This window comes from Aythya fuligula, chromosome 3 (assembly GCF_009819795.1).
Source record: "Aythya fuligula isolate bAytFul2 chromosome 3, bAytFul2.pri, whole genome shotgun sequence".
In the NCBI taxonomy this organism is placed as follows: Eukaryota; Metazoa; Chordata; class Aves; order Anseriformes; family Anatidae; genus Aythya; species Aythya fuligula.
Window position 1 is genome coordinate 33,940,644 of NC_045561.1, and position 25,218 is coordinate 33,965,861.

At 33.8% G+C, this 25,218-nt stretch overlaps 1 protein-coding gene across 1 annotated transcript in view; it reads left to right on the top strand.

Annotated features, from left to right (window-relative positions):
* The window catches only part of DNAH8 (dynein axonemal heavy chain 8), a 126,178-nt gene that overhangs the window by 61,286 nt on the left and 39,674 nt on the right, over nucleotides 1-25,218 (top strand). Inside the window, 17 exon segments of the mRNA XM_032185098.1 lie at nucleotides 819-980; nucleotides 2,423-2,669; nucleotides 4,628-4,869; nucleotides 4,949-5,089; nucleotides 9,241-9,478; nucleotides 10,308-10,450; nucleotides 12,889-13,023; nucleotides 15,108-15,230; nucleotides 16,894-17,107; nucleotides 17,639-17,748; nucleotides 18,303-18,466; nucleotides 20,544-20,733; nucleotides 21,231-21,353; nucleotides 22,989-23,119; nucleotides 23,445-23,598; nucleotides 24,077-24,241; nucleotides 24,785-25,011. Of these exon segments, the coding sequence (XP_032040989.1) occupies nucleotides 819-980; nucleotides 2,423-2,669; nucleotides 4,628-4,869; nucleotides 4,949-5,089; nucleotides 9,241-9,478; nucleotides 10,308-10,450; nucleotides 12,889-13,023; nucleotides 15,108-15,230; nucleotides 16,894-17,107; nucleotides 17,639-17,748; nucleotides 18,303-18,466; nucleotides 20,544-20,733; nucleotides 21,231-21,353; nucleotides 22,989-23,119; nucleotides 23,445-23,598; nucleotides 24,077-24,241; nucleotides 24,785-25,011 (2,909 nt within the window).

Sequence of the window (25,218 nt, forward strand, 5' to 3'; positions counted from 1 at the left end):
CATCAAATTTGTCAGTTTGATATCCAGCAGGTGTAAGAATTCTACCTTTAACACATTTTTTGAAAGGTTTTGGAGGTGTCCTTTAAGTATTAGGATTCAAAAATCATACATGCAGTGAATGTTTTAAATGTAGAATTTTGCTTTTTTTTTTTTTTTTTTTTTTTTTTCCAGTGATAGTGTGAGTTTTTTGGGTAGACAGGGTCTTGTTTAGTTCCACCAATATAGTTACCATAAGGGCATTTGCATTGAATGGAGTGTTGTTTGTTGTAGGAATTGAAAGCACATAATCCTGGTATTTTTATGGTTCTATTACAGAGGTATTGAATTTAGTGGTAGTGGAAATGTCGTGACAAATTTAGCATTTTTTGCTCAGGTACAGACTAAATCTATTTTATGCTTTTTTGACTTCAGGGAGTTTGCTTCTGGTGGTGTTTGGTAATGCTGGGAGGAAAACTATTTAAGGCCTGGAAAAGGAAGTTATGGAAAGGTTTCTTTCCAGAAAGGATGTTCTGTCCAATATATGCTGTGACTGTTGGGGGATTTTACAGATAGATTCAGTGTGTACTCAGTGGGAAATTTCTTTCAGTTTTGAATTTATTTTTTTCATGGCATGGATGACAATATCAAAATGCTATCACCTTATTGACCTATCCTGTTGGTAGTACACATTTATGAACATAGGCATCTGTATTTAGAAAATATATTCTTACTGTTTATTATTACAGTAGAGATTAATTTTGGATTTTGGTTTGAGAAGTTTGGATAATCATTCTTTAAAAACGTAATAACTTTTTTTTTTTTTTTTTCTTTCTTTCCAGATAGATGAAGATGAACCTTTGTTTCTCAGTCTTGTCAATGATCTATTTCCGGGGTTGCAGTTGGACAGTAGTACATATACGGAGCTACAGGCTGCAGTAGCTAATCAGATTGAAGAGGCAGGATTGATTAACCATCCACCATGGAATCTTAAGCTTGTTCAGGTAAAACCTTTTTTTTTTTTTTTTTTTTTTTTTCCCCTAAAATCTTTTTAACAAACAGAAGTCAGAACACCATTTTAATGGTTAAATTTCTGTCTCATTTTAGGACCTGTGCTGCTAGTACTGGAATAAAATAAAGGTTGAGTGTAGACCACACTAAGGAATATTAAGGGTCATTTTTTTGTTATTATTATTACTTCGTTAAATTATTCAGAACAAACAAAAATGTTAAAGCATGCGTTAACCCAGCCTTTCCCAGATATGGTAGTGCATCTAAGCTATCTGAATGCAGAAACGAAGCACGTAAATGGCACCCTAAACACGAGTTTCTTAGGCTAGAGTAGGGATGGTAGGGTATAAGAATAGTTGGGAGGCATTTTGAAGGCCAAGGCAGAAAATAAATAGTGACAAGAAACAAAGCCAGGGCACAACTTCTGCTACATAGGGAATGAGAGCTAAAAGACCTATCATAGGGCAAAGTAGAAAAAAAAAAAAAAAAAAGAGGTGTGTATTCATGACTGAAATACGTTTCTGTAATGAAGGATGGTCTTCATGACGGGTTTGAGCAGACATTATAGGAAATAAAGACTCAAACCTTATGTGAGAAAGAACCTGTATTGTTGGGTAATCATTCAGCTTAGCCATATTGGGTTAAAAGAGATAAAGTATGTGTAGAAGCCTCAGGCAGTCTTAGTGTATGCTATGACAACCTTATTTAAAGCTATGACAAGGCTAAGTATACAAGTGAGCATGCAGGAAGTACTGTAAAATGAAAGAACCAAAAAACAGAAGATTGTTAAGGTGTTCTGAAAAATTAAGTATTTTTGATTTTTGAAATATTTATAATACATTATGTTCAATAAACTAATGAATTAACGGTTAGACCATGATTTTGCATTATGGTAATTTTTTGTTTAGTGTGGGTTAATCGTATGGCATGTTGCTGATTAATGGGTATGTAGTTATTTAATAGGAAGGCCTTGAAGTGCTAGGTTTGTTCATAGGCTGTACAGTCTTCATATACAAAAACGTGCAGGAAGTGCTGCGCCTATGTTTATTTCATACACTCAAGATGTTTTAGCACTTTACTGCTTACTTATTTGTGTGTTAAATGTTTTGCTACTATTCTTTTTTTTTTTTTTTTTTTCCTTTTGAGTAATACAGAAAATCCTGTTTAAAATCTGGTTAAAAAAATAAAGTGTTGAGTTGCTTTGAATATGTTAGGCAAGATTTAGTTCGATAAACTGTTTCATAGTAAACTTGGTGCTTTAAATATTAGGACAATTCCACAACACACTACAAATCAACAAACACAGGCTGGTTTCAGTTCTGAGCACATAATGTTCTATGTCTAATATATTTATAATCACTGACTATCAAACATATTAAATGCAAGCCAAAATCTTCCAAAAGCTTATTTCTCAAAACATTTTAATTTTTAATAGTTGTATGAAACTTCTCTAGTACGTCATGGATTGATGACACTTGGACCTAGTGGATCTGGAAAAACAATGGTCATAACCATATTAATGAGAGCAATGACAGAATGTGGACAACCTCATAGAGAAATGCGAATGAATCCCAAAGCTATAACAGCTCCTCAGATGTTTGGGAAACTAGATGCTGCAACTAATGATTGGACAGATGGAATATTTTCTACACTGTGGAGGAAAACACTGAAAGCTAAGAAGGGTATGTAATTACTTTGTGTGGGGTGTCATAAAAATACCTCTTTAATTACATATTGAAAACAGAATCTTGAATTTGCAGATGTGGTTAAGTCCTTTCTTGAAAACAGCTATAGAGAACATAGCCAATGTTACAATTCATTTCTCAAGAAAGGGCAAGAGTTAAAAAAAAAATATTGTTTCAGTATTATATCTATATGACAACTGTTTGTTTCCTTGCCACTCTAGTTCTATAGTGCAGATTGAGGCTGCAGATGGAGACTTGGAGGCTGATAAAATACAGTGAAGATTTACTTATAGAATCATAGAATCGTTAAGGTTGGAGAAGACCTTAAAGAAAGGGAATTCCTCTAGGGAACCTTCCCAAAAGGATGTTCTTTTCTAAAAAAGGAAATGTTGAACTGTTTGGTTTTTGGTCTTTGATGTTGAAATGGGTTTACATAGCAAGGTTTTAGTAGCAAGGGATCTGTAGGGCTGACCTATATGACAAGAAGCCAGGGACTGTACTGTGCTGGACGTGACCAGTTTTATCTGGAAAAGAACCACCACGGGACACGGCTGAGCCTATCAGTGAAAATAGTGGTGTCTTTGTGGTAACCCATATAAGAAAGGGCAAAACACTGCTCAGGCTGTGAGGAAGAAAAAGTAAGAGAAACAATCCTTTGAGCACCAAGGTCGGTGAAGGAGGGACAGACACCAGAGCAGATATTCTGTGCAGCGCAATGGAGAGGACAATGCCAGAGCACACTGCAAGTGGATATGCTCTGAAGGAACTGCAGCCCATGGAGAACCCATGTTGGAGTAGGCTTACCCTGACGGACTTCAGCCTGTGGAGAGGACCCATGCAGGAGCAAATTTTCTTGAAGAACAAGAAGGATCCATGGCAAGGATCCACATTGGAACGGGGTGAAAGTGTGAGGAGGAAGGAGTGGCAGAGAGGAGCTGTTATGAACTGATCACAACCCTCATGATCTGTATGGCATACATGCATGCCATACAGATGGTGGTGGAGGAAGGAAGAAGAGTTAAATGGGTTGGGAAGGAAGGAGTGAAGTTGAGCATGGACTAGAAAGAGGGTGGAGGGTCGGAGAAAAAGTTTTTTTCTTTGTTTGTTTTTTGTCTTTCTTTCTCATCATCCAATTCTATATTAATTGGCAATAAATTAGAATAGTTCAGCTGAAAGGGGCCTAGAAAGATTGAGTCCCACTGCCTGACCAATTCACGGCTAAAAGGTGTTTAAACATTTTATTAAAGGTGCTTGAGCATCCTCACGGTAAAGACATTTTTCCTAATGTCCAGTCTGAACCTTCCCTAGCACAGCTCCGTGCAGTTCCTAAACATCCGGTCATTAGTTCCCAGAGAGAAGAGGCCGACACCTCTCTCTCCATTTCCCTTCCTCAGGAAGTTATAAAGAGCAATAAGGTTGCCTCTGAGCCTTCTTTTTTTCAAACCAAAGTGTCCTCAGCCCTTCCTCATATGACCTATCTTCTGGCCCTTCTAACAACTTTGTTGTCCTCCTCTAGATGCATTCGAGTATCTTAATATCCTTGCTATAAAGAGTAATTTTATAAATTAATTTTCCCCAAGTCACATCTATTTTTCATGATGGCAGTTGGCAAGTGATCTCTATCTTTACCTCAGCCCATGAGCATTTTCATCTTATTTTCCCCCCCTGTTCTGTTGAGGAGGGAGAGTGACAAAGTGGTTGGTTGGGTGTCCAGCAGCCAGAACAGGCAATCTCATCAGAGATGTACATTATAAAGATATAAAAAAGCCCTCATTTGCTTCTTTCAAAAATGGTATCTTAACTGGGTGTTCAACTCATATAGTAATGAGTATGTGTGGAGACAGCAGAATTTACAGTAAGCAAAATTTATTTTTATACATTATTTAAGTTCTGAGGTATTTTTCATGTTCTTTGAGCATGAGGATATGAACCATGTATTTTTATTTTTTTTCCAGGTGAAAATGTGTTTTTGATTTTAGATGGTCCTGTAGATGCAATCTGGATTGAGAATCTAAATTCAGTTTTGGATGATAATAAGACCCTCACTCTAGCAAATGGAGATCGAATTCCTATGTCCCCTACATGTAAGCTGTTATTTGAAGTCCACAACATTGAGAATGCCTCTCCAGCCACAGTTTCTCGAATGGGTATGGTCTATATCAGTTCCTCTGCCCTTAGCTGGAGACCGATATTGCAAGTAAGATTATCATTGCTGGCTACTCCTAATTTTACCTTGTTATATATTTATACAGAAGAATAATGTGGATGTTTTTCAGGCATGGCTGAAAAAACGTTCTCCTCAAGAAGCTGAAGTTTTACAAAGTTTGTATGATAGAATATTTGAACCAGCATATACATATATGAAACTAAACCTTAATCCCAAAATGGAGCTTCTGGAATGTAACTACATTATGCAGGTAAAACAAATACTGTGTAAGTCTGTATGAATTGACATAATAAGTGTGGAAAAATAGCAAAATGAACATTTGATTACAACAAAATTTTATTTGAAAAGATTGTTCCTGACGTAGGAAACCACAATCTCAGTATTTGTTTCTTAGGGGATACAAGAGGAACTGTTAGGGATGTGCAAAATAAACTTTTGCTTCTCATTGCTTTCTGTATAGGTTAGTCTTCTGTTGACTGAAATTTGCAAGCTTTAAAAGGTTTTCAGAAGTATGTGTTTTTTAAGCTTGTGGTCTCATTCCAATTCTTTAAATATCAAATATATTGCTGTAAGGATCAGACCAACCCTACTGGTACTGTCAGCAGAGACAGCAAAGAATAATTCTAATTAACTTTTTATCTAGATATGGTAGCTATGATTCTGTCAGTCAACGTTTCCAAGTTCAGCATAATAATTTTAACTTCTCCCTTCCTATTAATTGCAATTCTTCCTTGAGTGGGATCAAATCAGTTTTTTATTATCAACAAGAATTATTTGCTTGGCAGATCTTGCAAAATTGCAAGTCCTATACTGCATGTCTCCAGCTGATTTGTTTATGAATCAGTTGTCATGTGCAGATTCTAAGTCTCCAGACTCTGCATTTGTCCATGTAATCTCAGCTTTATACTGACAGTCTCATAGAAAAAATCAGTAGTGACTTTGAATAAGAGAGTAGACAAGGTAATATTTTGGCTAACACTACAATTAATATTAAAGTACCCAGTTAGAACCTGGTATATCTTTACTGTCTCCATAAATTTTCTACAGAGAGAGCATTTTTTTTCTTCTGCATTTTTTATCTGTGAGACCTTTGACTGAATTCATGTTGTATTCCTGGAAAACTTTTCCTGGGGCTAGAAGTTTCTATGTGATTTTTTTGTTTGTTTTGTGTTTTTTTTTTTTTTTTTTTTTTTTTTGTGTGTGTGTGTGTGTTTTGTTGTTGTTGTTCTTGTTGTTGTTTTTTTAGTGTTAATTGCTTGCACTTCCTGAACAGGGAAATATTTCCCTGATTTAACCTGTATTCAATATTGCTTCCTGTGATGCAAATCTCTAGTTTCTTTCACAGGTGTCTTGGTAAATAACCCACACCAGATCTCCATGCTGGTGCTTACCTGAGATCTAGTGAGATCAGACCCTTTTACACTGCTTGATAACTTGATGCATTCAGACACTCATTTGCTTCCCCCCTCTAGTATTATGTTCAGTTCCTCTTCCCAGCAGGGATTTTGCCCTTGTTGTGGGAGGCTCCAGCAATAAGTCTCGTTAGTTCTGTGCTGAGCAGCCACTTGCAGCTACCAGGACTGGGCGTTACTTGACAAAGGTCCCCTGGCATTATTCAGCTTTTTCTCTCTGATCTCTACAGGATCTTCCCCGACTTCCAAGTTCTTTCCTCCAGCCATAATCTTAATTTCCTTCTTTCTGCATTCTCTTTTTCCAAGACTACTACTTCTTTTTGGGAACCGTTTTTTTTTTTTTTTTTTCTTCACCTACCACCTCTTCTTCCCCAAATTTCAAGGTCCTACTTTTCCCATAAATGGTCTAAGATGTACTGTACCTGATCAGCCTCCTGACTGGTGCATCTACCTCATGTCTTTTTACTAATTGCAGGATTCAGGATATTCCAATTTTATTTAGCCCAGATGTTATCAAAAATTACACCCCAGATCAGTTGTAGATAGCAGACTTGTACCTGAGAGTTCAGAAATCAAGTTTTGAATGTTCACCCACTCAAACATGTGTACCTGATTATCTGTTTTTTGTTAGCATTCACTGTTAAAGGTGTTTTTCATTCGTTTGCCCCAATCCTAACAGTATAATTACCTTATAATGGTATTATGTAAAAGTGATTCCACTGTTGCCTTCTTTCTTGTAATTTCCACTGTCTTTGATTTTCTAACTATATATATTCTACTGTTGATCCTAGATTTTTTTTTCTGCTGTTTTTACTTTTATATTTGAGTTTTGACTGTTCACCTTCCTCTGACCCACCTCATTACATTGACAAATAAAATTTACCTTAGAAGATTCATGTGGTTTTTGTTTAGGGATATCCTGTATTATAAGCCTATTGGAAAAGTCAATTAACTTGTAGCTAAGGATGGTCTGATTGATACTGTCTGCCTGAAGGAGCAAAGGTGTTCAGTGGAGTTCTTTACCAGATTTTCATGTAACTAAGCAGTCATAGCAGAAGACAGACAGTTATTTACAGCTAAATAATTGGTCACATGAAAGAAAATTATTTATTAAAGTAAAGGATCAGTTTTTACAAAGGAGAGACGTTACCACTGGTTCTGAGGTACCCGTGCAGGGATTAGTTCTGTTCAAAATGTTCATTAAAAACTTGGAAAAGTTGTAGGTGAAGAAGTTTACTGATGACACTAAATTATTGAGGGTGGTAAGGACAAAACAGCTAACCATGAAGAACTATAGACAGACTTTATGAGACTGAATAAATAGGTAATAAAATGGCAAATGAAATTCATGAAGGGGCTTGCACAGGATAAAACAAACTGTTCAATGCCATATATAGCACACCTATGGAACATCTTGCCAAAGGGTGTTATGGATGGTAAAAGTGTATGTACATTCAAGACCAATCCTGATCCTTTCATGGTAGAAAAATATATAGAGGACTAATAAACCTAGAAAAAGTGTATTTGGTACAGAAAGACATTGCACAGATTACCAGCAGGAAGTACCACTGTCAGTACTACTGCAACCCAAGTACCACTGGGATGTATCATATTTTTTGTTTTTTTAGTCTTCAAAAAGTGTCCACTTGGTATTTTCATCTGACCTGTTACAACCATTTGTAGTATTTACAGTTTATCTTTATCTGTTTTCTTAATATATATATATATATATTGCTACAGAATACTGCTAAGAGCCAAAGCATCATGTAAAAATTTGCAATTGTTCATATATTTGAGGGGACAAACAGATTATGTTCAGATAAAGTGGGACAAAGCCTGTATCTGAAATAATTAGATAACAATCATCTATCATAATTAGATATCAATCATCTCCCAAAGAAAAGTTGTGGCATTATTTTAAAGTTATTAACTATAATTGATATTGGTTAATCATCTTTTTTTAAACTGAGTTTTAAATTAATCAAAAGTATTCTAACTACTTATGTCCTTAGGCTGTATTTTATATATATATTATATATGTGTATACATATGTATATGTATATATTACTACATTACTTCCTACTTCAGTATGAGATTGAGATCCAAGATAGCATAAAGAATACTAATTCCAGAAGCTGACTGAAAGTCTGATTCTCTGTTAGAAAGAAATATTTTGAAGCAATGTGTTTGATGCTGATTTGTACAGAAAGGGAATATGAGTGATGTTCTGTAAGACAGTCAAAATAAACATCTGGTTTTGTGAGTGATGACATAGATAGCAAGTTACTGGATTTCTGGAATCCAGTTACTTAAAAACAGAGGGTAGCAATCATAAAATTGGATATTTAGAAGGTTTTTTGTTTGTTTGTTTGTTTGTTTGTTTTTTACACAAAATGGAAGTTAATGTGCTATATGCAACATTTGAATATACTTTAAATGAATACATTGGAAAGTAACTGAAAATTCTTCCATGCTTAACAGAATTTTAATGTAAGAGATGCTTTGAGGAATTTTCAGAATTGAGGAGGCACATACATTATAATATTTAATTAAGGCCATCTAGTTTTGGAGTTCTGAATATCCCACTAGGTATTATAAATACCCTTAAAATGTTGTTCTGTTACTCTAGATCTTAACTTACATTATCAGGTAGGCATAATTTAAAAGGATATTTGACTAGCAAAGCACTTAAGTAATTTTGAAAATGTTGTCCAGGTTTATATAAATATAAACACATACATTAATAATAATGAATGATAATTGATAATAATAAATTAATAATTAATAATAGATTAAATATCCTTAATCTATTTTCTTGAGTTTGTAGTTCTGAATTTTTTATTATTCTTTGGTAAATCTGTATTTTCAATTTATAATTTAAAGTTTGAATACATATAAATAATGCATATAAAGGTAAGTATGTATGTATAAAAATAAAAAATGATTATGTAATATTTTCTTAATGCATAATATTTTAAAATATTTTCAGTCTATTAATCTTCTGGAGGGCTTGATTCCATCGAAGGAAGAAGGTGGTTTATCAACTATATCTCATCTGCATAAATTGTTCTCCTTTGGAATAATGTGGAGTTTAGGTGCCCTTTTGGAGTTGGATAGCAGAGATAAACTTGAAGCCTTCATTAGAGTTCATGATAACAAATTAGATTTGCCAGAAATTCCCCCTGGCACAAGTCAAACGATGTACGAATTTTATGTTACTGATTACGGTAAGAAAAAGCATTGGCAGTCGTTTTTTATACTGGCATTTTAAAACTGAATATAGCTCATTTGAAATTTAAAGTTACTTATTTAGACCAAGTTCTTTGGTAATTGAAGCACAGATTTTGACAGTACAGTAATAACACAGATTCTCCATGGCTTTTCAACAGCCATGGCTTTTTAATGGCTTTTCAGCTTTGTCAAGGTGAGATGTTAGAAACCAAGAATGAGTGTTCATTGGCAGTATTTTCTTCCTTTGTTTCTAGTTTCATTCGCACTTTTTTTTTTTTTTTTTTTCTCATTAACTATAGTTAAACAGTCTACCATTTTTGGGGTAATTTCTGCTTAGGCTGTTCTAGCCTAAATTATTTTTATGTTTATATTTAATTTCCTCACAGCTAGATTTTTTTTTGTTATATTTTTAATCCAATTTAAATTCTACTTCATAATCATTGTTTATCCATGTCTGATGATCAGCAATAAATCTTAAATGTTATGGCTTCAAATAGTGTCATATTTTCCAGAAATAATTTATAGTTTAAATTACACACAAAACAAAATTTGCAAAGAACTTATTGTTCTTTCATATTATTTTCTCACATTAATGCATCTGCTTCTCATTTATCCAAATCTAGATTATTTTGCAAGCAATGTTGATTTAGTGTATACACACACAATCCATATTTTCACATTCTATACCTTTTCACCAATAAAGTAAAAACAAGTTTCCAGGTAAACATTATTTTGGCCTTTTTATTTAGGTAGCTACCTATAAATTTAAGTAGGACATATAGATTTTTTTTTTAAATTTATTTTATTCATTTTTTGTCATTTCAGGTGACTGGGAACACTGGAGTAAAAATGTTCAGGAATATGTTTATCCAACAGATAGTGTCCCAGACTATGCATCTATTCTGGTTCCAAATGTTGACAATGTCAGAACACAGTTTTTGATAAACACAATTGCAAAGCAAAACAAAGTAAGTGCAGGATTATATATTTATGTGTATATAAATAGAAATATAACGTAATTTGAGAATTGGAGTTGCAATCATCGTTCACATTCTCTGTCTGTAGTCGTGGCTTGCCAGCTGTATCATTATTACTCTATTTCTGTTTCCTTGACGTGAATTCTCTATACCTATTTCTGTTCTGAGAAAAAAAAAAAAAAAAGTGTTAAATATCCATTTAATAAGGTATTTTTTTCTCATAGAAGTTTAACTCCAACAACACATCATTTTACTTGGAGAAAGACATAAAACCTTTTCCCTAGTCATTACACCACATTCCTCTTTCCAGTTTATGCTTTCTTGAATAGACAAATAAGGATAATAGACTTCACAAGTCAGTTTATGATAAACATGAAATTACTAACCTTTACTGTATTTGCTCCCTCTCAGTAGGAAAACTGTAGTTAATACCAACAGCCATGACTACAGAAAAGGAGACAATACTTCTTAGACAGATTATACCAGTAAGGTCCAATAATGGGCCACAGGCCACATCAAACAATAGTTATTTAATACATATATAGGCCTATTTGCCCAGTGGAAAATCTGCAAAAACAAACCAACCACCACCACTACCACCACCAAAACCGTTTGCATTACACAGTGCTGTTAAGAGCACTAGCAACCTTCCATGGAAACGTGCCAATCTGTGAGGTACAAGTCAGTATACTCCCATATTGGTATCTAGAACCAATATTAGAAATACCACAAGTGTATGAGCCAGTGCTGGAACTTGGCTTTTCTGTGAAATTAGGGGATTTGGACACAAAACCTTTTACTTGGGTTTGATGAAACTGTTCCAGAGGCCATAATTTGGCTCTCCCTTTGATCAGACTATAAAACCGCACAAAATCTTGATATTTAGAAACACGGTAAATCTCTGAAGGTCAATGTCTCAGAAGATACTTGTGGTGGTTTTACCCTACAGGGCAGCTGAGCTCCACCACAACTGCTCTCTCATTCCCCCTCTTCAAAGGAAAAAGGGGAGAAAATACAATGAAAAGGGCTCAAGGGTTGAGATAAGGACAGGGAGATCACTCGCCGATTGCTGTCATGGGCAAAACAGACTCAGCATAGGAAGATTAATATAATTTATTGCCTTTCACTAGAAGACAAGGCAGTAAGAACTAAATTAAACTAAAAACAGCTTCCCCCCATCCACCCTCTTCCACCTTCTTCCCCTGAGCAGTGCAGGGGAATGAGGAGTAGGGGGTGAGGTCAGTCCCTGGCTCTTCGTCTCCACCGCTCCTTCATGGTCACTCTGCCCCTGCTCCACTTGGGGTCCCTCCCGTGGGATGCCATCCTTCCCAAACTGAGCCTGTGGGGGCTGCCCACAGGCAGTAGCTCTTCAAGAACTGCGCACACATGGCTCCATACCACAGGGTCCATCCCCCAGGAGCAAACTGCTCCAGCACGGGTCCCCCACGGGCAGCAGCTCCCCCCCAGACCCCTGTTCCTGTGTGGGCTCCTCTCCACGGGCTGCAGGTCCGGCCTGGGGCCTGCTCCTGCGGGGGCTCTCCATTGGCCACAGCCTCCTCCAGGCCACATCCACCTGCTCCACTGGGGGCTCCTCCACAGGCTGCAGTGTGGAGATCTGCTCCATGTGGGACCCATGGGCTGCAGGGGGACAGCCTGCTCCACCAGGGGCCTCTCCACAGGTGGCAGGGGAACTTCTGCTCCAGCACCTGGAGCACCTCCTGCCCACTTTTTCCACTGACCTTTCTGTCTTCAGGGTTGTTTCTCACTCCTCTCTTCCAGCTGTTGTTGTGAAGCAGACTTTTTTCCCCTTTCTTACATTTGCTCTCCCAGAGTTACAACCAACAACACTTACTGGCTCAGCTCTGGCCAGCAGCAGATCCCTTTTGGAGCCAACTGGAGCTGACTCTGATCTGACCTCTAAAATATCTGTTTTAAAGCATCTCTTTTAGCAATTGTTTAATTGGTTTCAGGACAATACCAGGAAGAAAGAATTATCCTATCACGAGCATGTGTCAAAAATGAACCAAAGATTACATTCAGATTAGACGTTCGAGACTGCTTCCCGTCATAAAAAGGCCTTCCAAGGGTCATACACTGCAAGAGATTGCTACAGCAGTCTGCAGTGAGTGTGTTAGAAAGTAGAAGGCACTAAGCTACAGAGAGGGAAAAAAAAAAAATAAAGTAAACTCTCTAGTACATTCTCACTTTAATCCTTTCTATTTTGACTCAATACCTAATTTATGTTGGAGAATTGAGATGGGATGAAAGTACATACTGTATCACTGCATATGGAGACATAGCAAAACTACCAGAATAATATATCCTTCAAAATTAGGCACAGAAAGTATCCCTTTCTCTAAAATAATTCTGTTATGCATACTTAGTTAATAGTTTTGATGCTACTTATGCTATTCAAATGTCTGTTGCAGGCAGTTTTGCTCATAGGAGAACAGGGGACTGCAAAGACAGTCATGATTAAGGCATACTTGAAGAAGTATGATCCAGAAGAACATTTGTCAAAATGTCTGAACTTTTCATCTGCCACAGAACCATTTATGTTTCAGGTAAAAATGTAACTTTTGCAAATCTTGTTTATTATGTCCTAGCTAAATATTTAAATGTACTTAATTCTGATGATAAAATAAGTGATGGAGAAATAAAGTTTAAAGGAACTTTTTTTCTCTACATCACTTAAAAACTTCAGAAAATTCTATTAAAATTATTTTTTTTTTCAGAGCAGAATAAAATGTGTTCACTCATATAGATGCATGATTACCGAGTGCTTTTTCTTTATGTAATTCTAAGAATCCATTTTTTAGTATTTTTATTTTTTTCTGAAAATTCTTAATTTCTCTTCAGACTAATGATTTTTTTATAATTCATCTTTTTTTTTTTTTTTTTTTTTTTTTTTTTTTCCGATTCAGTAGTTTTTAATCATATATATATAGTTTAATAAAAAAAAAAAAACAGATCATCTTATTTCTCCTCAGTTCAGGAGTGACTAGTACAATGACAGAGGGTTCTCTAGCACTGAAACTTTATAAAATTTCCCTTTCCTAAAAGAACTGCAAAAAATCCATATAAATATTCACAAATACTACAGATAGCTTTTCAAGTGGTAGAAAGGATGACGGTAGAAAAGATATACCACAGCACTATGATTCAATACTATTTTGCTAGGATGTGATCCTGTAAGTTTAGTTGGCTTCATTACCTCTTGAAAGCAATGAATTCATGGTGAGAATGCTCTGGTAGGAGAGTAATCATCGGGGAAGATTTTGTAATTGAAAAGCCTGCTCATGAAGCAGATTTTACAAATTCCATCCCCAAATCCAGTATTTGTTTTTAAGAAACTGATTCAAAATGGTATTAAGTAAACGGTGAGAAATCATAACTTCAATCACACTCTCTCACTGTCTCTTTTTTTTTTTTTTTTTTTTTTTTTTTAATTGCAAGCTCATAGAACACCTGCTGGGCTTTTCTGTTATGTGTAAGATGTCTGGCCATGGTGTATATATTAAACTATGAAGCAAAATAAGGCAGGCATCCTTTCATGCATGCAAGATTAATTGAACAGTCAGTATCTTTGTCTCAGTGTCCTTCACTTAGTATATTATGGGTTCCTCCTGTCTGGTACAAAGACACTATGAAAGGAACTTATTGTGCCTTGTCTCTGCTATAGTCCTGTGATACCTCAGAAGATATGCTTTTTGTTTTCAGCTAGCTAGCTCAGTACATAGTTCACTATACTGATTTCTAAGAGAGAAATGTAGCTGGGAAAAAAGAGAAAAAAAAAAAAAAAACAGTTGAAATACTTCTAAACAGTTGAAAGAGCTGCATTCAAAATATTTTTTGAAGTTTGAGTTGTCATTCTGAGGCTATTTGAAAAACAAGTTGATTTTAGATATGATAGCTGTGAAACAAAATTTTTATTTTCTAATATAATCATTTTCTGTTTCTTAGCAGTTTCACTTTTATTAAATGTCTCCAAAATGATGTATTAATGCTAAGGATGTTCTATATGCAATTATCCTAGAACATGGAGCTAAATATTTTCCATGGTGAAAGACGCTGGATAAAACTTGTATCTGTTTTCTGTTTGCGATCTTTCAAAAAATGTTATTAATACTTCTATCTTTATCACAGTATATGCCATATTCCTCATATAGAACAACACTTATGCTTATAAAACCAAAACAATTATTTGTCTAAGGAAAGCATTTTCTACCATCTTTTAAGGTATTTTTCTGCCATTGTTTCTAAAAGTCCAAGTACCTTTAGAAAGACCATTGAGCTGAGAGCTTTGAAAATATATTCCAATTAAATATCCGTGTCTTACTTGTCTATCACATCCTGCTTCTTATTCAGTTCAAAACTCAGTGTAAAAGATTTTTGCTACCAAAATGTTAAAATACTGCTTTACTTAGTCTACAAGACATCTGGGAAATTATTGTAAAAGGAATCTAAGTTGCCTTTATATGGTCTGCTGTCATACTATAAATAGATGGATAGATTTCCTTCAAGATGAAAGCTGAAAGAGGAAAGATGAAATAATTGGTTAAGTAAAGTGACACTTTTTTTTTTTTTAACAATACATTTTAAATATTGTCGCTTTAGATAAAAAACAAGGACTTTCTTTAATTTTTAGAGGACAATAGAGAGTTATGTGGACAAACGTGTTGGAAGTACTTATGGACCTCCTGGAGGCAGAAAAATGACTGTCTTTATTGATGATATCAATATGCCAATTATCAATGAATGGGGAGATCAGGTACATTGTTAACTAGTACAATTTATTATCATACTGTTGCTATTTTTGCATATATGTAGAAGTCTGTGGACATACTCAAAATTTTAATTTACTATTAATTGTTAATGCTTTCTAATTATGATGTATTTATGGAATGAAAAAAAAGAAGTAGGTTAAAAGTGTCATACCTTACATTATTCCACTTTCTCATATTTTTCTAAGACTAAATAAAAGCATTGCTGTACTAAAATACCATATTATTGTTAAAGTTTGACACTAATTTGATAGTACCAGTAAGCAAACTTCCTGCCAAACAGAAGTGTGATACCTTGCAAAAAGTAATAAAGGCTGTGTCCAACTTAAAAGGTAACAAATTGGCTTGCAAATTGATTAAACATTTTTGGCTTTTGATGAGCCATTGTCTACAGTTTGGGTTTGTAGCATTCGTATGCCTACACAGATCCCAAATCAGGCAAAACTATTCAATAGTTCCTTCCAATAGTAAGTCTGAAGTCTTTCTAGACCAAGATGCTAGGTTTTCTGGAATTACTATGATAATGTAAAGGGCCAGTATGCTTATCATTACTTTCTTCAATTTGCTCAAATGGGAGACCCATGTACAGATTTGAATCCTTTGGCTGTCTGGCTGTGAGGCTCTGAGCTTGGGTTAAGAGTAATTACAGCATTAAGCTTGTTTGTTTATAGTATGGGGAGTAGGTTTCTTTCTGAGAGTGGGCTTGAACAAATATTTAAGTGGCAGTAGGGATCTAAGTAAATTTGTATAGTCGAAATAGTTCCTTTTCTTCACTTTAGAAAGCTGTTTTTGTAAAAATTGAAGCCAAGTGTGTGTTTTTAGTCTCTCTGAACTGCAATTTGGCCTTTTACCTAAATGCTAGCCTATATCAATTATTTTGTTTGCATCATTTGCTCTCACTTAAGATCTTTTTTTTTTTAAATGATTATTATTATTATTATTTTAATTTAAAGTAGCATTACATAATCCACAACACTGACCTGCTTAACCGTAGTCTATAATGTGGGCAAGTGGCTGTGTTTGAGGCAAAATCCTTACAGGCCCAGGCATTACTCAGTAATAGGAAGAACCTCAGTTACGGAAGGATCTCTATCTTTGATCATGGTCCCAAGATATTTCTCCAATATTTTTTATGGGATGATGGTTTGTGATGAGTGCCCTGTTGCACTTCATGGCTTTGTTGGAGCACATAAGGCTTGCTAATTATTGTTGGAGCAGTTGCTATAGTGGTAACTCTATGGTGCCTCCAGATCCATACAGATGCTGTAGAGTAAAATACAAAGTGAATAGTCTTTTCAGAATAAGCAGATTTCTGTTTTAGAAAAGAATAAGGTGTTTTGCTTCTAAGGATTCCCAATGGAAGACTAAATGCACAATTTGAAACTCTGAAGCTGAACACCTGATAGCAAAATATGGAACTAATACGTGCACATTTTGTTTCATATTATGTGGTAGTCCGGTTCTGAAATAATATTTCTAGTTTTAGAATCACATAAACCAAGATCTTCCATATGACTAAGGAACATAATTTACTCTGAGTTTAGATTAAAATTCTCTAGGGATTAATGGTAAAGTTACAAGAATAAACTAAATTATCACCGAGTACATTTTGGTTTGCCTTTCTAATGTGTATGTTACATAAACTTACAGATAACAAATGAAATTGTTCGTCAAATGATGGAAATGAAAGGAATGTACAGCCTGGATAAGCCTGGAGACTTCACTACAATTGTAGATGTACAATTAATAGCAGCAATGATACATCCTGGAGGAGGCCGTAATGATATTCCCCAGCGTTTAAAAAGACAGTTTTGTATATTCAATTGTACATTGCCATCCAATGCATCCATAGACAAAATTTTTGGTACTTATTTTTCTTGTTTTAGCATGGATTAAAAAAAAAAAAAAAAAAAAAAAAGATTTAAAACTTATAAAACTATGTTCTCTCTCTCTCATCATGCAAATGTAAAGTGCTTCCAGTGAAACAACTGAAGATATATTACAGCAAAATAATGCCATGGAACAGAAATGAACCCCTCTAACTGCTTATCTTTCTTATTAATGATTTTTCTTGTCTAAAATCAGAAAGTAATCGTGATTTCCTGGAAGATTATAAGCACTGCTGTTAACATGTAATACATCTGCATTGCCTGAAGAACCTTCTGTTGCTGGCGTTCTTTTAACTTTGTCACTATGGCATATTGTTAAATGTTAGCAGTCACCAACAGGTGTCCATGCTACCTGTTTAGAAAAGTCGTGGATGAGAGAGACAATTATTTGATCTATAATTTAAAAGCAAATTAGTTTTAACTGTATTTTTGGAATATTGCTCACAACTTACTTTATTTTATCCTGCATCTTGAGATTAATTGTTTATTCCATTTTATCTTTTAAGGTGTTATTGGTTGTGGATACTTCCATTCATGTAGAAATTTCAGTCCTGAAGTATGTGATATGGTGAAAAAATTGATCCCGACGGGTAGAATATTGTGGCAGTGGACAAAGGTATAAATTATAGGGAAAATTTTATTATCAGTCTGAAAAGAGTGCCTGTTAGTCTAACTTAGGCACATATTCCTTAAGAACATATCTGTAGCAAGAAGAAAACAGGAGAAAGATGAGCTAAAAATTGTTGGAGAAAGAATCTGGAAAATACTAGATTTTAGTATATAAGGTAGATGAATGGCCGTATCAGTTCATTCATTCCTATAGTTTTATTCATGTTACCCAAAGCTTTAATCACTACAACTTAGGAATAGGGTGTTTAATTCTTTATAATTGATCACTTTTAATTTATAAAGCCCAGAGTAACATATGAAATAATTACACATTCTAAGAGTTGGGTTTTTGCATTTAGTGCAAGATCATGCCTCCAAACAGATCAGATATTTTTGATGACTTCTTAGAAAGAGTTTGCCCAAACTATTATGTGTGAAAATTAGTGTTATTTTTTTTCTTATTTCAATAAGTAAATGTTTATTTATGAATGTACAAGTTTTGTTATTCTCATTTCTTTCTAAATGCTACTGATCTTGAATATTAACAATATTTTTCTTTAGACAAAGATGCTGCCTACACCATCTAAATTCCACTATATATTCAACCTTCGAGACCTTTCTAGAATCTGGCAAGGAATGTTAACTATAAAGTCAGAAGAATGCATGAACAGCACTGTCCTTCTAGCACTTTTTAAACATGAATGTACTAGAGTAATTGCTGACAGGTATCATTTTATATCGACTTAGTTTAACCATACATTTTATGCTCATACACATTACATTTGTTAACATGACAAATATTATTAGGCCAATATGAAACATGTCTTATTCTGCATGTCTGCACTGTGGTATCGTCTCAACAAACATTATGTTATGTGCTGATAGATTAGACTAGTAACTGGTGGGAGAACTCTGAAACTTCAAATAACTGTTTAACTGAAACTCTTTTCAAAACTGTTTTTATTTTTTATTTTTATTTTTATTTTTTTTGGAAAACTTATCTTTGGCTACATGCAGTCAGTTCCTCTGTGAAAGAGAGGATTTTACAGTGTCCTAAATTTATACAGTGACCCATAGACTGCACTATAAAATTGCTCTGATCTCCTTACAGAAAAAATCATCACATCCATATGATTAAAAAAGTTTGTCATCAAAATCTGCCTTAAATGAGTGATAAAATCAGCACATTTGTCAGCTGTATGTTTTAAATATTCAGTAATGTTTTTGTCTACAGTTTCAATTTCTTGTGAAATTCCAGATAAAGTGATGTAGCTGTCAGTAAAAGTCAACATATATCCACAACTACTGTGGATTTTAACTAATACAATTATTTCTTATCTGAGGAAGGGCCTTCATATTTATTATAAAATTAATGTTTTAAAATTAAAACGGTAAAGCTAAATGTTTACTTAAAAATATGTATGTGTATTTCATTACACTGCATTTTCTTTTTAAAGTGAAAACAATGAAAAATATTTTGCCATAGATATAAAAAGGCATATTGTGCTGTTTTTGCTTTTAATTAAACCTAATGGCCTTGAAATATCAAGTGCTTAAGAATTGTCATGAGTGGATATTTTTCAGTGCTGTAGAAGTCTAAAATGGGATTTATTTTAAGATGTCAAGTATATAAATATGTTCTGGTGCAAATAATTTGGCATTGTAGCTGTTAAGGTTCATAATTGCATTGTATTTAAACACAGTCAGGCTTAGTCACTATTATTCCTGTAACCTGCAAACATAAAGGAAAGAGCAAAGGTACAAAAGAATTATCTCTTGAAAAAAAAGCTCCTTATAAAAGGACAAAGTGAAATCTTCATAAACATACTTTAGCATATGGACTTTTGCATGCACTCAATTGAAAGAGAAACAAAACAAGTAGGATACATAAAGCTTTGAGATATATTACACATACCTGAAACTAGTGGTTGAAAAACCAGCCCTTCATTACAGGTCAGTGTTAGAAAGAGTTCTAAGCAAAACTTAGGCCACTATCAAACAGTTTTAGTTACAATTTCTGCCAGTATCTTTTAGAATCCCTCATCTTCTTCCATGAAAGCTCTGAATCAGCTGGCAGGTGCCTTCTGATTTTTCATGGGAAGTTACATTAACAAATGGGAGTGAATACCAAGGAAGTAAAATTGCTTTTTATGAGTTCTAATATCCCAGAGGAATTCTATTTTGAAATTAGAAATTTCTAGTTTGAAATTTGAAAGCCCTACTCACTTTTTCCTCTTTCCTTAGATATGTTTGATGAGTTTACAAAATGAATGTAGCAAATCTAAAAGGAAATCTTATCCATCATTTTCCATCATTTAAAAATAAAGGCCAGAGTTTTCTGGTGATTGTCACCATTGCTTATCTCATTGCAATTTCAGAGGGAGCACTATAATAACATAAATTATGCTATTCCAGTGCTGGTCAAAAGGATAGAAGGGAAGCTTGGCCCTGGTTATTTGGGAAATCATTCAGCTTTTCTCATTCTTTTTCATCTGAGAAATTAAGTGTTTTGTCATTACCTACTTCTAGAGAAAAGCTGGAGATTAGTGTTTTGTTTTGTTTAGTTTTTCTCTGTTCTAGTGACTGGCTATGATACTTGCAGAACATTGAAAATATTTAATTTCTGTGAATATTGATTAATCATTTTTTGTAACTGTTGTCTGATATGTATTGCATATGTATTTTTTCAATGAAATGTTACAAAATTTGTTATTTTTTAAAGTATTTAATTATGTTTTCCTCCTTATATAACTAATATTTTAAAGCTATTTTTTTTTAATTATGCTAATCTATGATTTTTAGATTTATTACTCCTGAGGATACAGCATGGTTTGATAAAACTGTTACTAAAGCAATTGAAGAATATGTGGATACAGGTGTAACTGTTTTCCAAGAAGAGCGATATTTTGTAGATTTTCTGCGGGACATACCTGAACCAACTGGTGACGAACCAGAAGATTTTGTATTTGAAGCTCCAAAAATTTATGAGGAGGTATTTTCATTTTGCACCTAAAATACTCAGCACCGAAGTTTTCCTTTAATTATTAAGTACATTATATATAACTTACATCATATGGAAGCTTTGTTGAATACCTGCCACATTTTCTGTGAATCTGCTTATACATATTTTTGGGTTAGTATGCAATAAGTCATTTCAGCAACATTAAAATATATATATTAAAATATGTTTAAGTTAATGATGCTATACAAATGTACTTTATTCATTCCTTCTTTTTCCTTCACCTTTCCCCTTTTTTTACAGCATTAGCCAAAAAATTTCTGCTTACACACAGGTACAATCACTGAAGTGAATTAACAAGATAATTTCATGATGTGTGCCCCAAACAAGAACTCAAGTTTATGCATAAAGATGCCAGCAGCGTTTTAAGTTCTGAAGGGCTCTGCTAGCATTGTTGCTGATCTTTTCTTTTTTTTTTCTTTTTCTTTTCCTTTTTTTTTTTTTTTAATATATAATTTGTAATCTTTCAGGTTCCAAGCTTTGAATTTCTTTGTGAAAAATTGCAAATGTATCAGAGACAATACAATGAATGTATTAGAGGATCATTTCTTGATTTGGTGTTTTTCAAGGATGCAATGACACATCTTATTAAGGTTTGGGTTTTGTTACTTTTGTATTAGTTTAACTATTGCCATAGTGATCCTGAGTTGGACAACTTATGCTTGGGGTGCATAGTCTGAAAAGCAGCTCCTATCCCCAAATTTGTTTGCTTTCTTTCCCTAGCCATTTGAAGGAACTAGAAAAGACCCAAAGTCATTTTGCCTCTTTGCATATTTTGTAATAAATGCCTTATTTTAAATATTTTTTTAAACTTCTGGTTGTTCAGAAGTATACAGATTACCCTCAGTGGGAATGGTGAGGTCACAAAGAGGTACATTTGTCTTTTGTATATACATTTTTTTAATCTTTAAGAATTCAAAAGACACTTCAAAGGTAGCTGTACCTGACAAGTGACCAAAGCAGTGTGAGGTAGAATCTGACTGGATGAGAGACGAGAAGAGAGATAAATAAATAAGGAGTGTAGTGGAATGTTGTAGGGTATTCTCAGTTCACGATCAAATGAATCCCTTTTCAGAACAGAAGATACAAGGGAAGAATTCATACCAAGTCAAAATTGAATTTGGAGGGGAAAAAAAGGCTAAGTGTAGATTTTGTTTGAAGCAGTGTGCCTCTGGTTTAAGAAGATGTGTTAGTTACCTCAGAAATTTCTTAAACTTGGTAGTCTGTTTACTGAAAGACATGTAGAAGCTGTATGAAAACCAAAAAAGAAAAAGAGAGATGTTGTATTATTCACTAGTTAACCTAAAGTGAATTAAATTATTACCTTTTCTTTGCATCTGAATGGGAAAAAAATATGTAATTCAGTTCAAGTGGTAGTAGGTGAAGCCCTGTTGTGACTGCAGTAATGATAAATTTTGCCACCCTTGTAACAATAATAAAATAGAAGTCTAAATATGAAATTGTCTAGGTAGGCTCAGAAGGAACTGCATGTAAAACCAAAATTAATTTACTTGAAGGAAAAAAATGAATATAATTCAAAGGCTTGATATAGGTGCCCATCTTTTCTTTTTGTACATAATTTATATGAGGAATGAAGCAAACTGTAGCATCCAACAGTAGTAGTGCACTAATAGTGCACTAATAAAACTGATAAAGCCAAGAAATGTGTCATGTCATATATATAGAGGAGTTCTGAGGAGGGAAAAAAAAAAAAAAAAAAAGCAATTAGATAATAAATTTGTAATCCAGCTTTTGTATCTGAGAGATTTATTAATGAAACTACTTCAAAGGAAATATTAAAAGTAAATAAAACAGAAAATCACAGTTAAACTATAATTTAGTGTTTCTTCAACTGAAAAATCCAAGTATTTCAAACTCTTAAAATTAATGTAGTATATTTCATTCTTCTACATTTTTTTAATTTATAGTTTTGAACATAGTCAGGATGTAGATGTAGATTACAGCTCAAAATGTCTGCCTTTATTGAAATCCTATTGATACCCTTAATTATAATCATTCTATAGTCTTACAAGAGAACTCTTTCATTTCAGTTACACAAAATTCCTAAAGAATGTTCCTCTGAGAAGTTGTCTTCAAAACTTAGTGTCTTTTTAATACTCTTTATGTTTAATTTGATTAAATTCAGTTGTTTTATAACAGAATTTTAATTTTGCTAATGAATATTTTTATTTTTTTTAATGTACTATTATTCTATTTTTCCAATACAGATATCCCGGATAATTCGGACAGCATATGGAAATGCTTTACTTGTTGGAGTTGGTGGTTCTGGAAAACAAAGTCTTTCAAGGTTGGCCTCCTATATTGCTGGCTATAAAATATTTCAGATCACTTTAACCAGGTAAGAAATGTGAGACGTGTATATAGGTGCAATTTATACTGCTGTTTTCTCTTTACACAATAATAATAGTATGTTTTTAACAGCTTGTCTTTTTCATTTTGTGACCAATTAAAAATGGAAATTGAAAAAAATAATTTATATCTGATTTGTGTACAATATTGGAGGAAGTTTGAGCTCTAAAAGATGAAACGTGTTAGCTATTCCCAAGACAAAATATGTGTATTTACAAAGGGGTCTTCCACTATCATTTGTAAAACACTAATCTGGAAATAGCAGTATTCTGTGTTATTTTGAACTACCACATCATGTTTCTTATTACTTGTAGATCCTATAATGTAAGCAATCTGTCAGATGATTTAAAACTTCTGTATAGAACAGCTGGAGCAGAAGGAAAAGGCATTACTTTTATTTTCACTGATAACGAAATAAAAGAGGAGTCATTTTTGGAATACGTGAATAATCTACTGTCTTCAGGAGAGGTAAGTCTCATTGTGACAGACAACGTACTTCACAAGCAGGAAACTGGAGAAACCATTCTCCTTAATTTCTATTTATTTTCATAATAAACTGTGGAATTGATAATGATTAACCCTAAAATGTGTCAACGTTTAAGAGAAAGAGTGCTCTTGGTGTGGACTGCCTGTATCTGTATTTTAATACAAGGCAGGAAAAGACCAGAAAAGCATTACCTTGAGTATTTCAGTAGCTTTTGTTAAATGAAGATTCACTGGCCAGTCAAGATCTGTATTCTTTCTGAGTTAGAATTTTTAGATTTTAATGGAGTTAAATGAAGTATAAATCAGGAACAAATTTGTTTTTAATATGTCTAAACTGTGGAGTTTATATAGGCATATATGTTCATATATGCAGAGAGATATACAGGTGTAAACAGAAGAGTATTTACAAACTCTATATCCATGCAATTTATTTTCTTATCAATTTTAATTTTATATAAAGATTTCTAATTTATTTGCTCGGGATGAACTGGATGAAATCACTCAAGGACTAATACCAGTGATGAAAAAAGAGATGCCTCGGTGTCCTCCTACATTTGATAATCTTTATGAGTATTTTTTAACTCGGGCAAAGAAGAACTTGCACATTGTCCTCTGCTTTTCTCCGGTAAGTTTTTATATCTGTCTTCCTTGCTTCCATTAGCAAACTATCCTGTAAATTGTGAAATAATTATTTCAAGTTTGTATTTCTGAGGAAATATAAAGGCACATTGAAAGACTACCAAAATCTGGGGTATAATTGCTGGTATAATAAAAGTAATAGTATAATTGTTAGAACTTAAAAGCAAAATACTTTAAAGATGAATCACTCTCTTCATGTTAGCTTGATTTTCATTTTTTTCCTCCTGCTGTATTCTTGCCTAATTAAAATCAATGTATGCAGATTTCTGAAATTCTTGCTTGCAACTTGAAAGAAGAATTTCATTTTGAAATATTAAGAAAGATTCATTTTTGTCATTAGCTTCTTCAAAATTGGTAAAATATTGAATGTAGCAAATGTAACAAAATATTTAACAGAAAAGCCTATGCAAGGTGTTCTAAATAGAAAATTAGCAAGAAAAAAAATAGATTACTAGTTTATATGCATTAAATATTTTGATCAACCTAATTTAGATATTGCATCCTAAATTAACAGTGTTACTCTCTTTAGGTTGGTGAGAAGTTCCGTGCACGTTCATTGAAATTTCCTGGGCTCATATCTGGATGCACCATGGATTGGTTCAGTCGATGGCCTAAGGAAGCTCTTGTAGCTGTAGCCAGTTATTTTCTTTCAGAATTTAATATGGTCTGCTCTGTATCAGTTAAAACACAAATTGTAGAAACCATGGGTCTCTTTCATGATATAGTTTCAGAAAGCTGTGAGAATTATTTCCAAAGGTAATATATTTATATAAATATAATAATCCCCCTAATATTGCTACTGATAGTGTTTTTGAATTCAATGTGTTGTATGAACCAGTAAGTCTCTTTTAAGGCTAATATGAAAATGAAAGTGCTATATCAATATATTCAAAGGCCATAAAAATAATTACTATCAAATCGCAGATTTGTTATCTTCCTTCCTACTATTCCTCATCTTTAAAT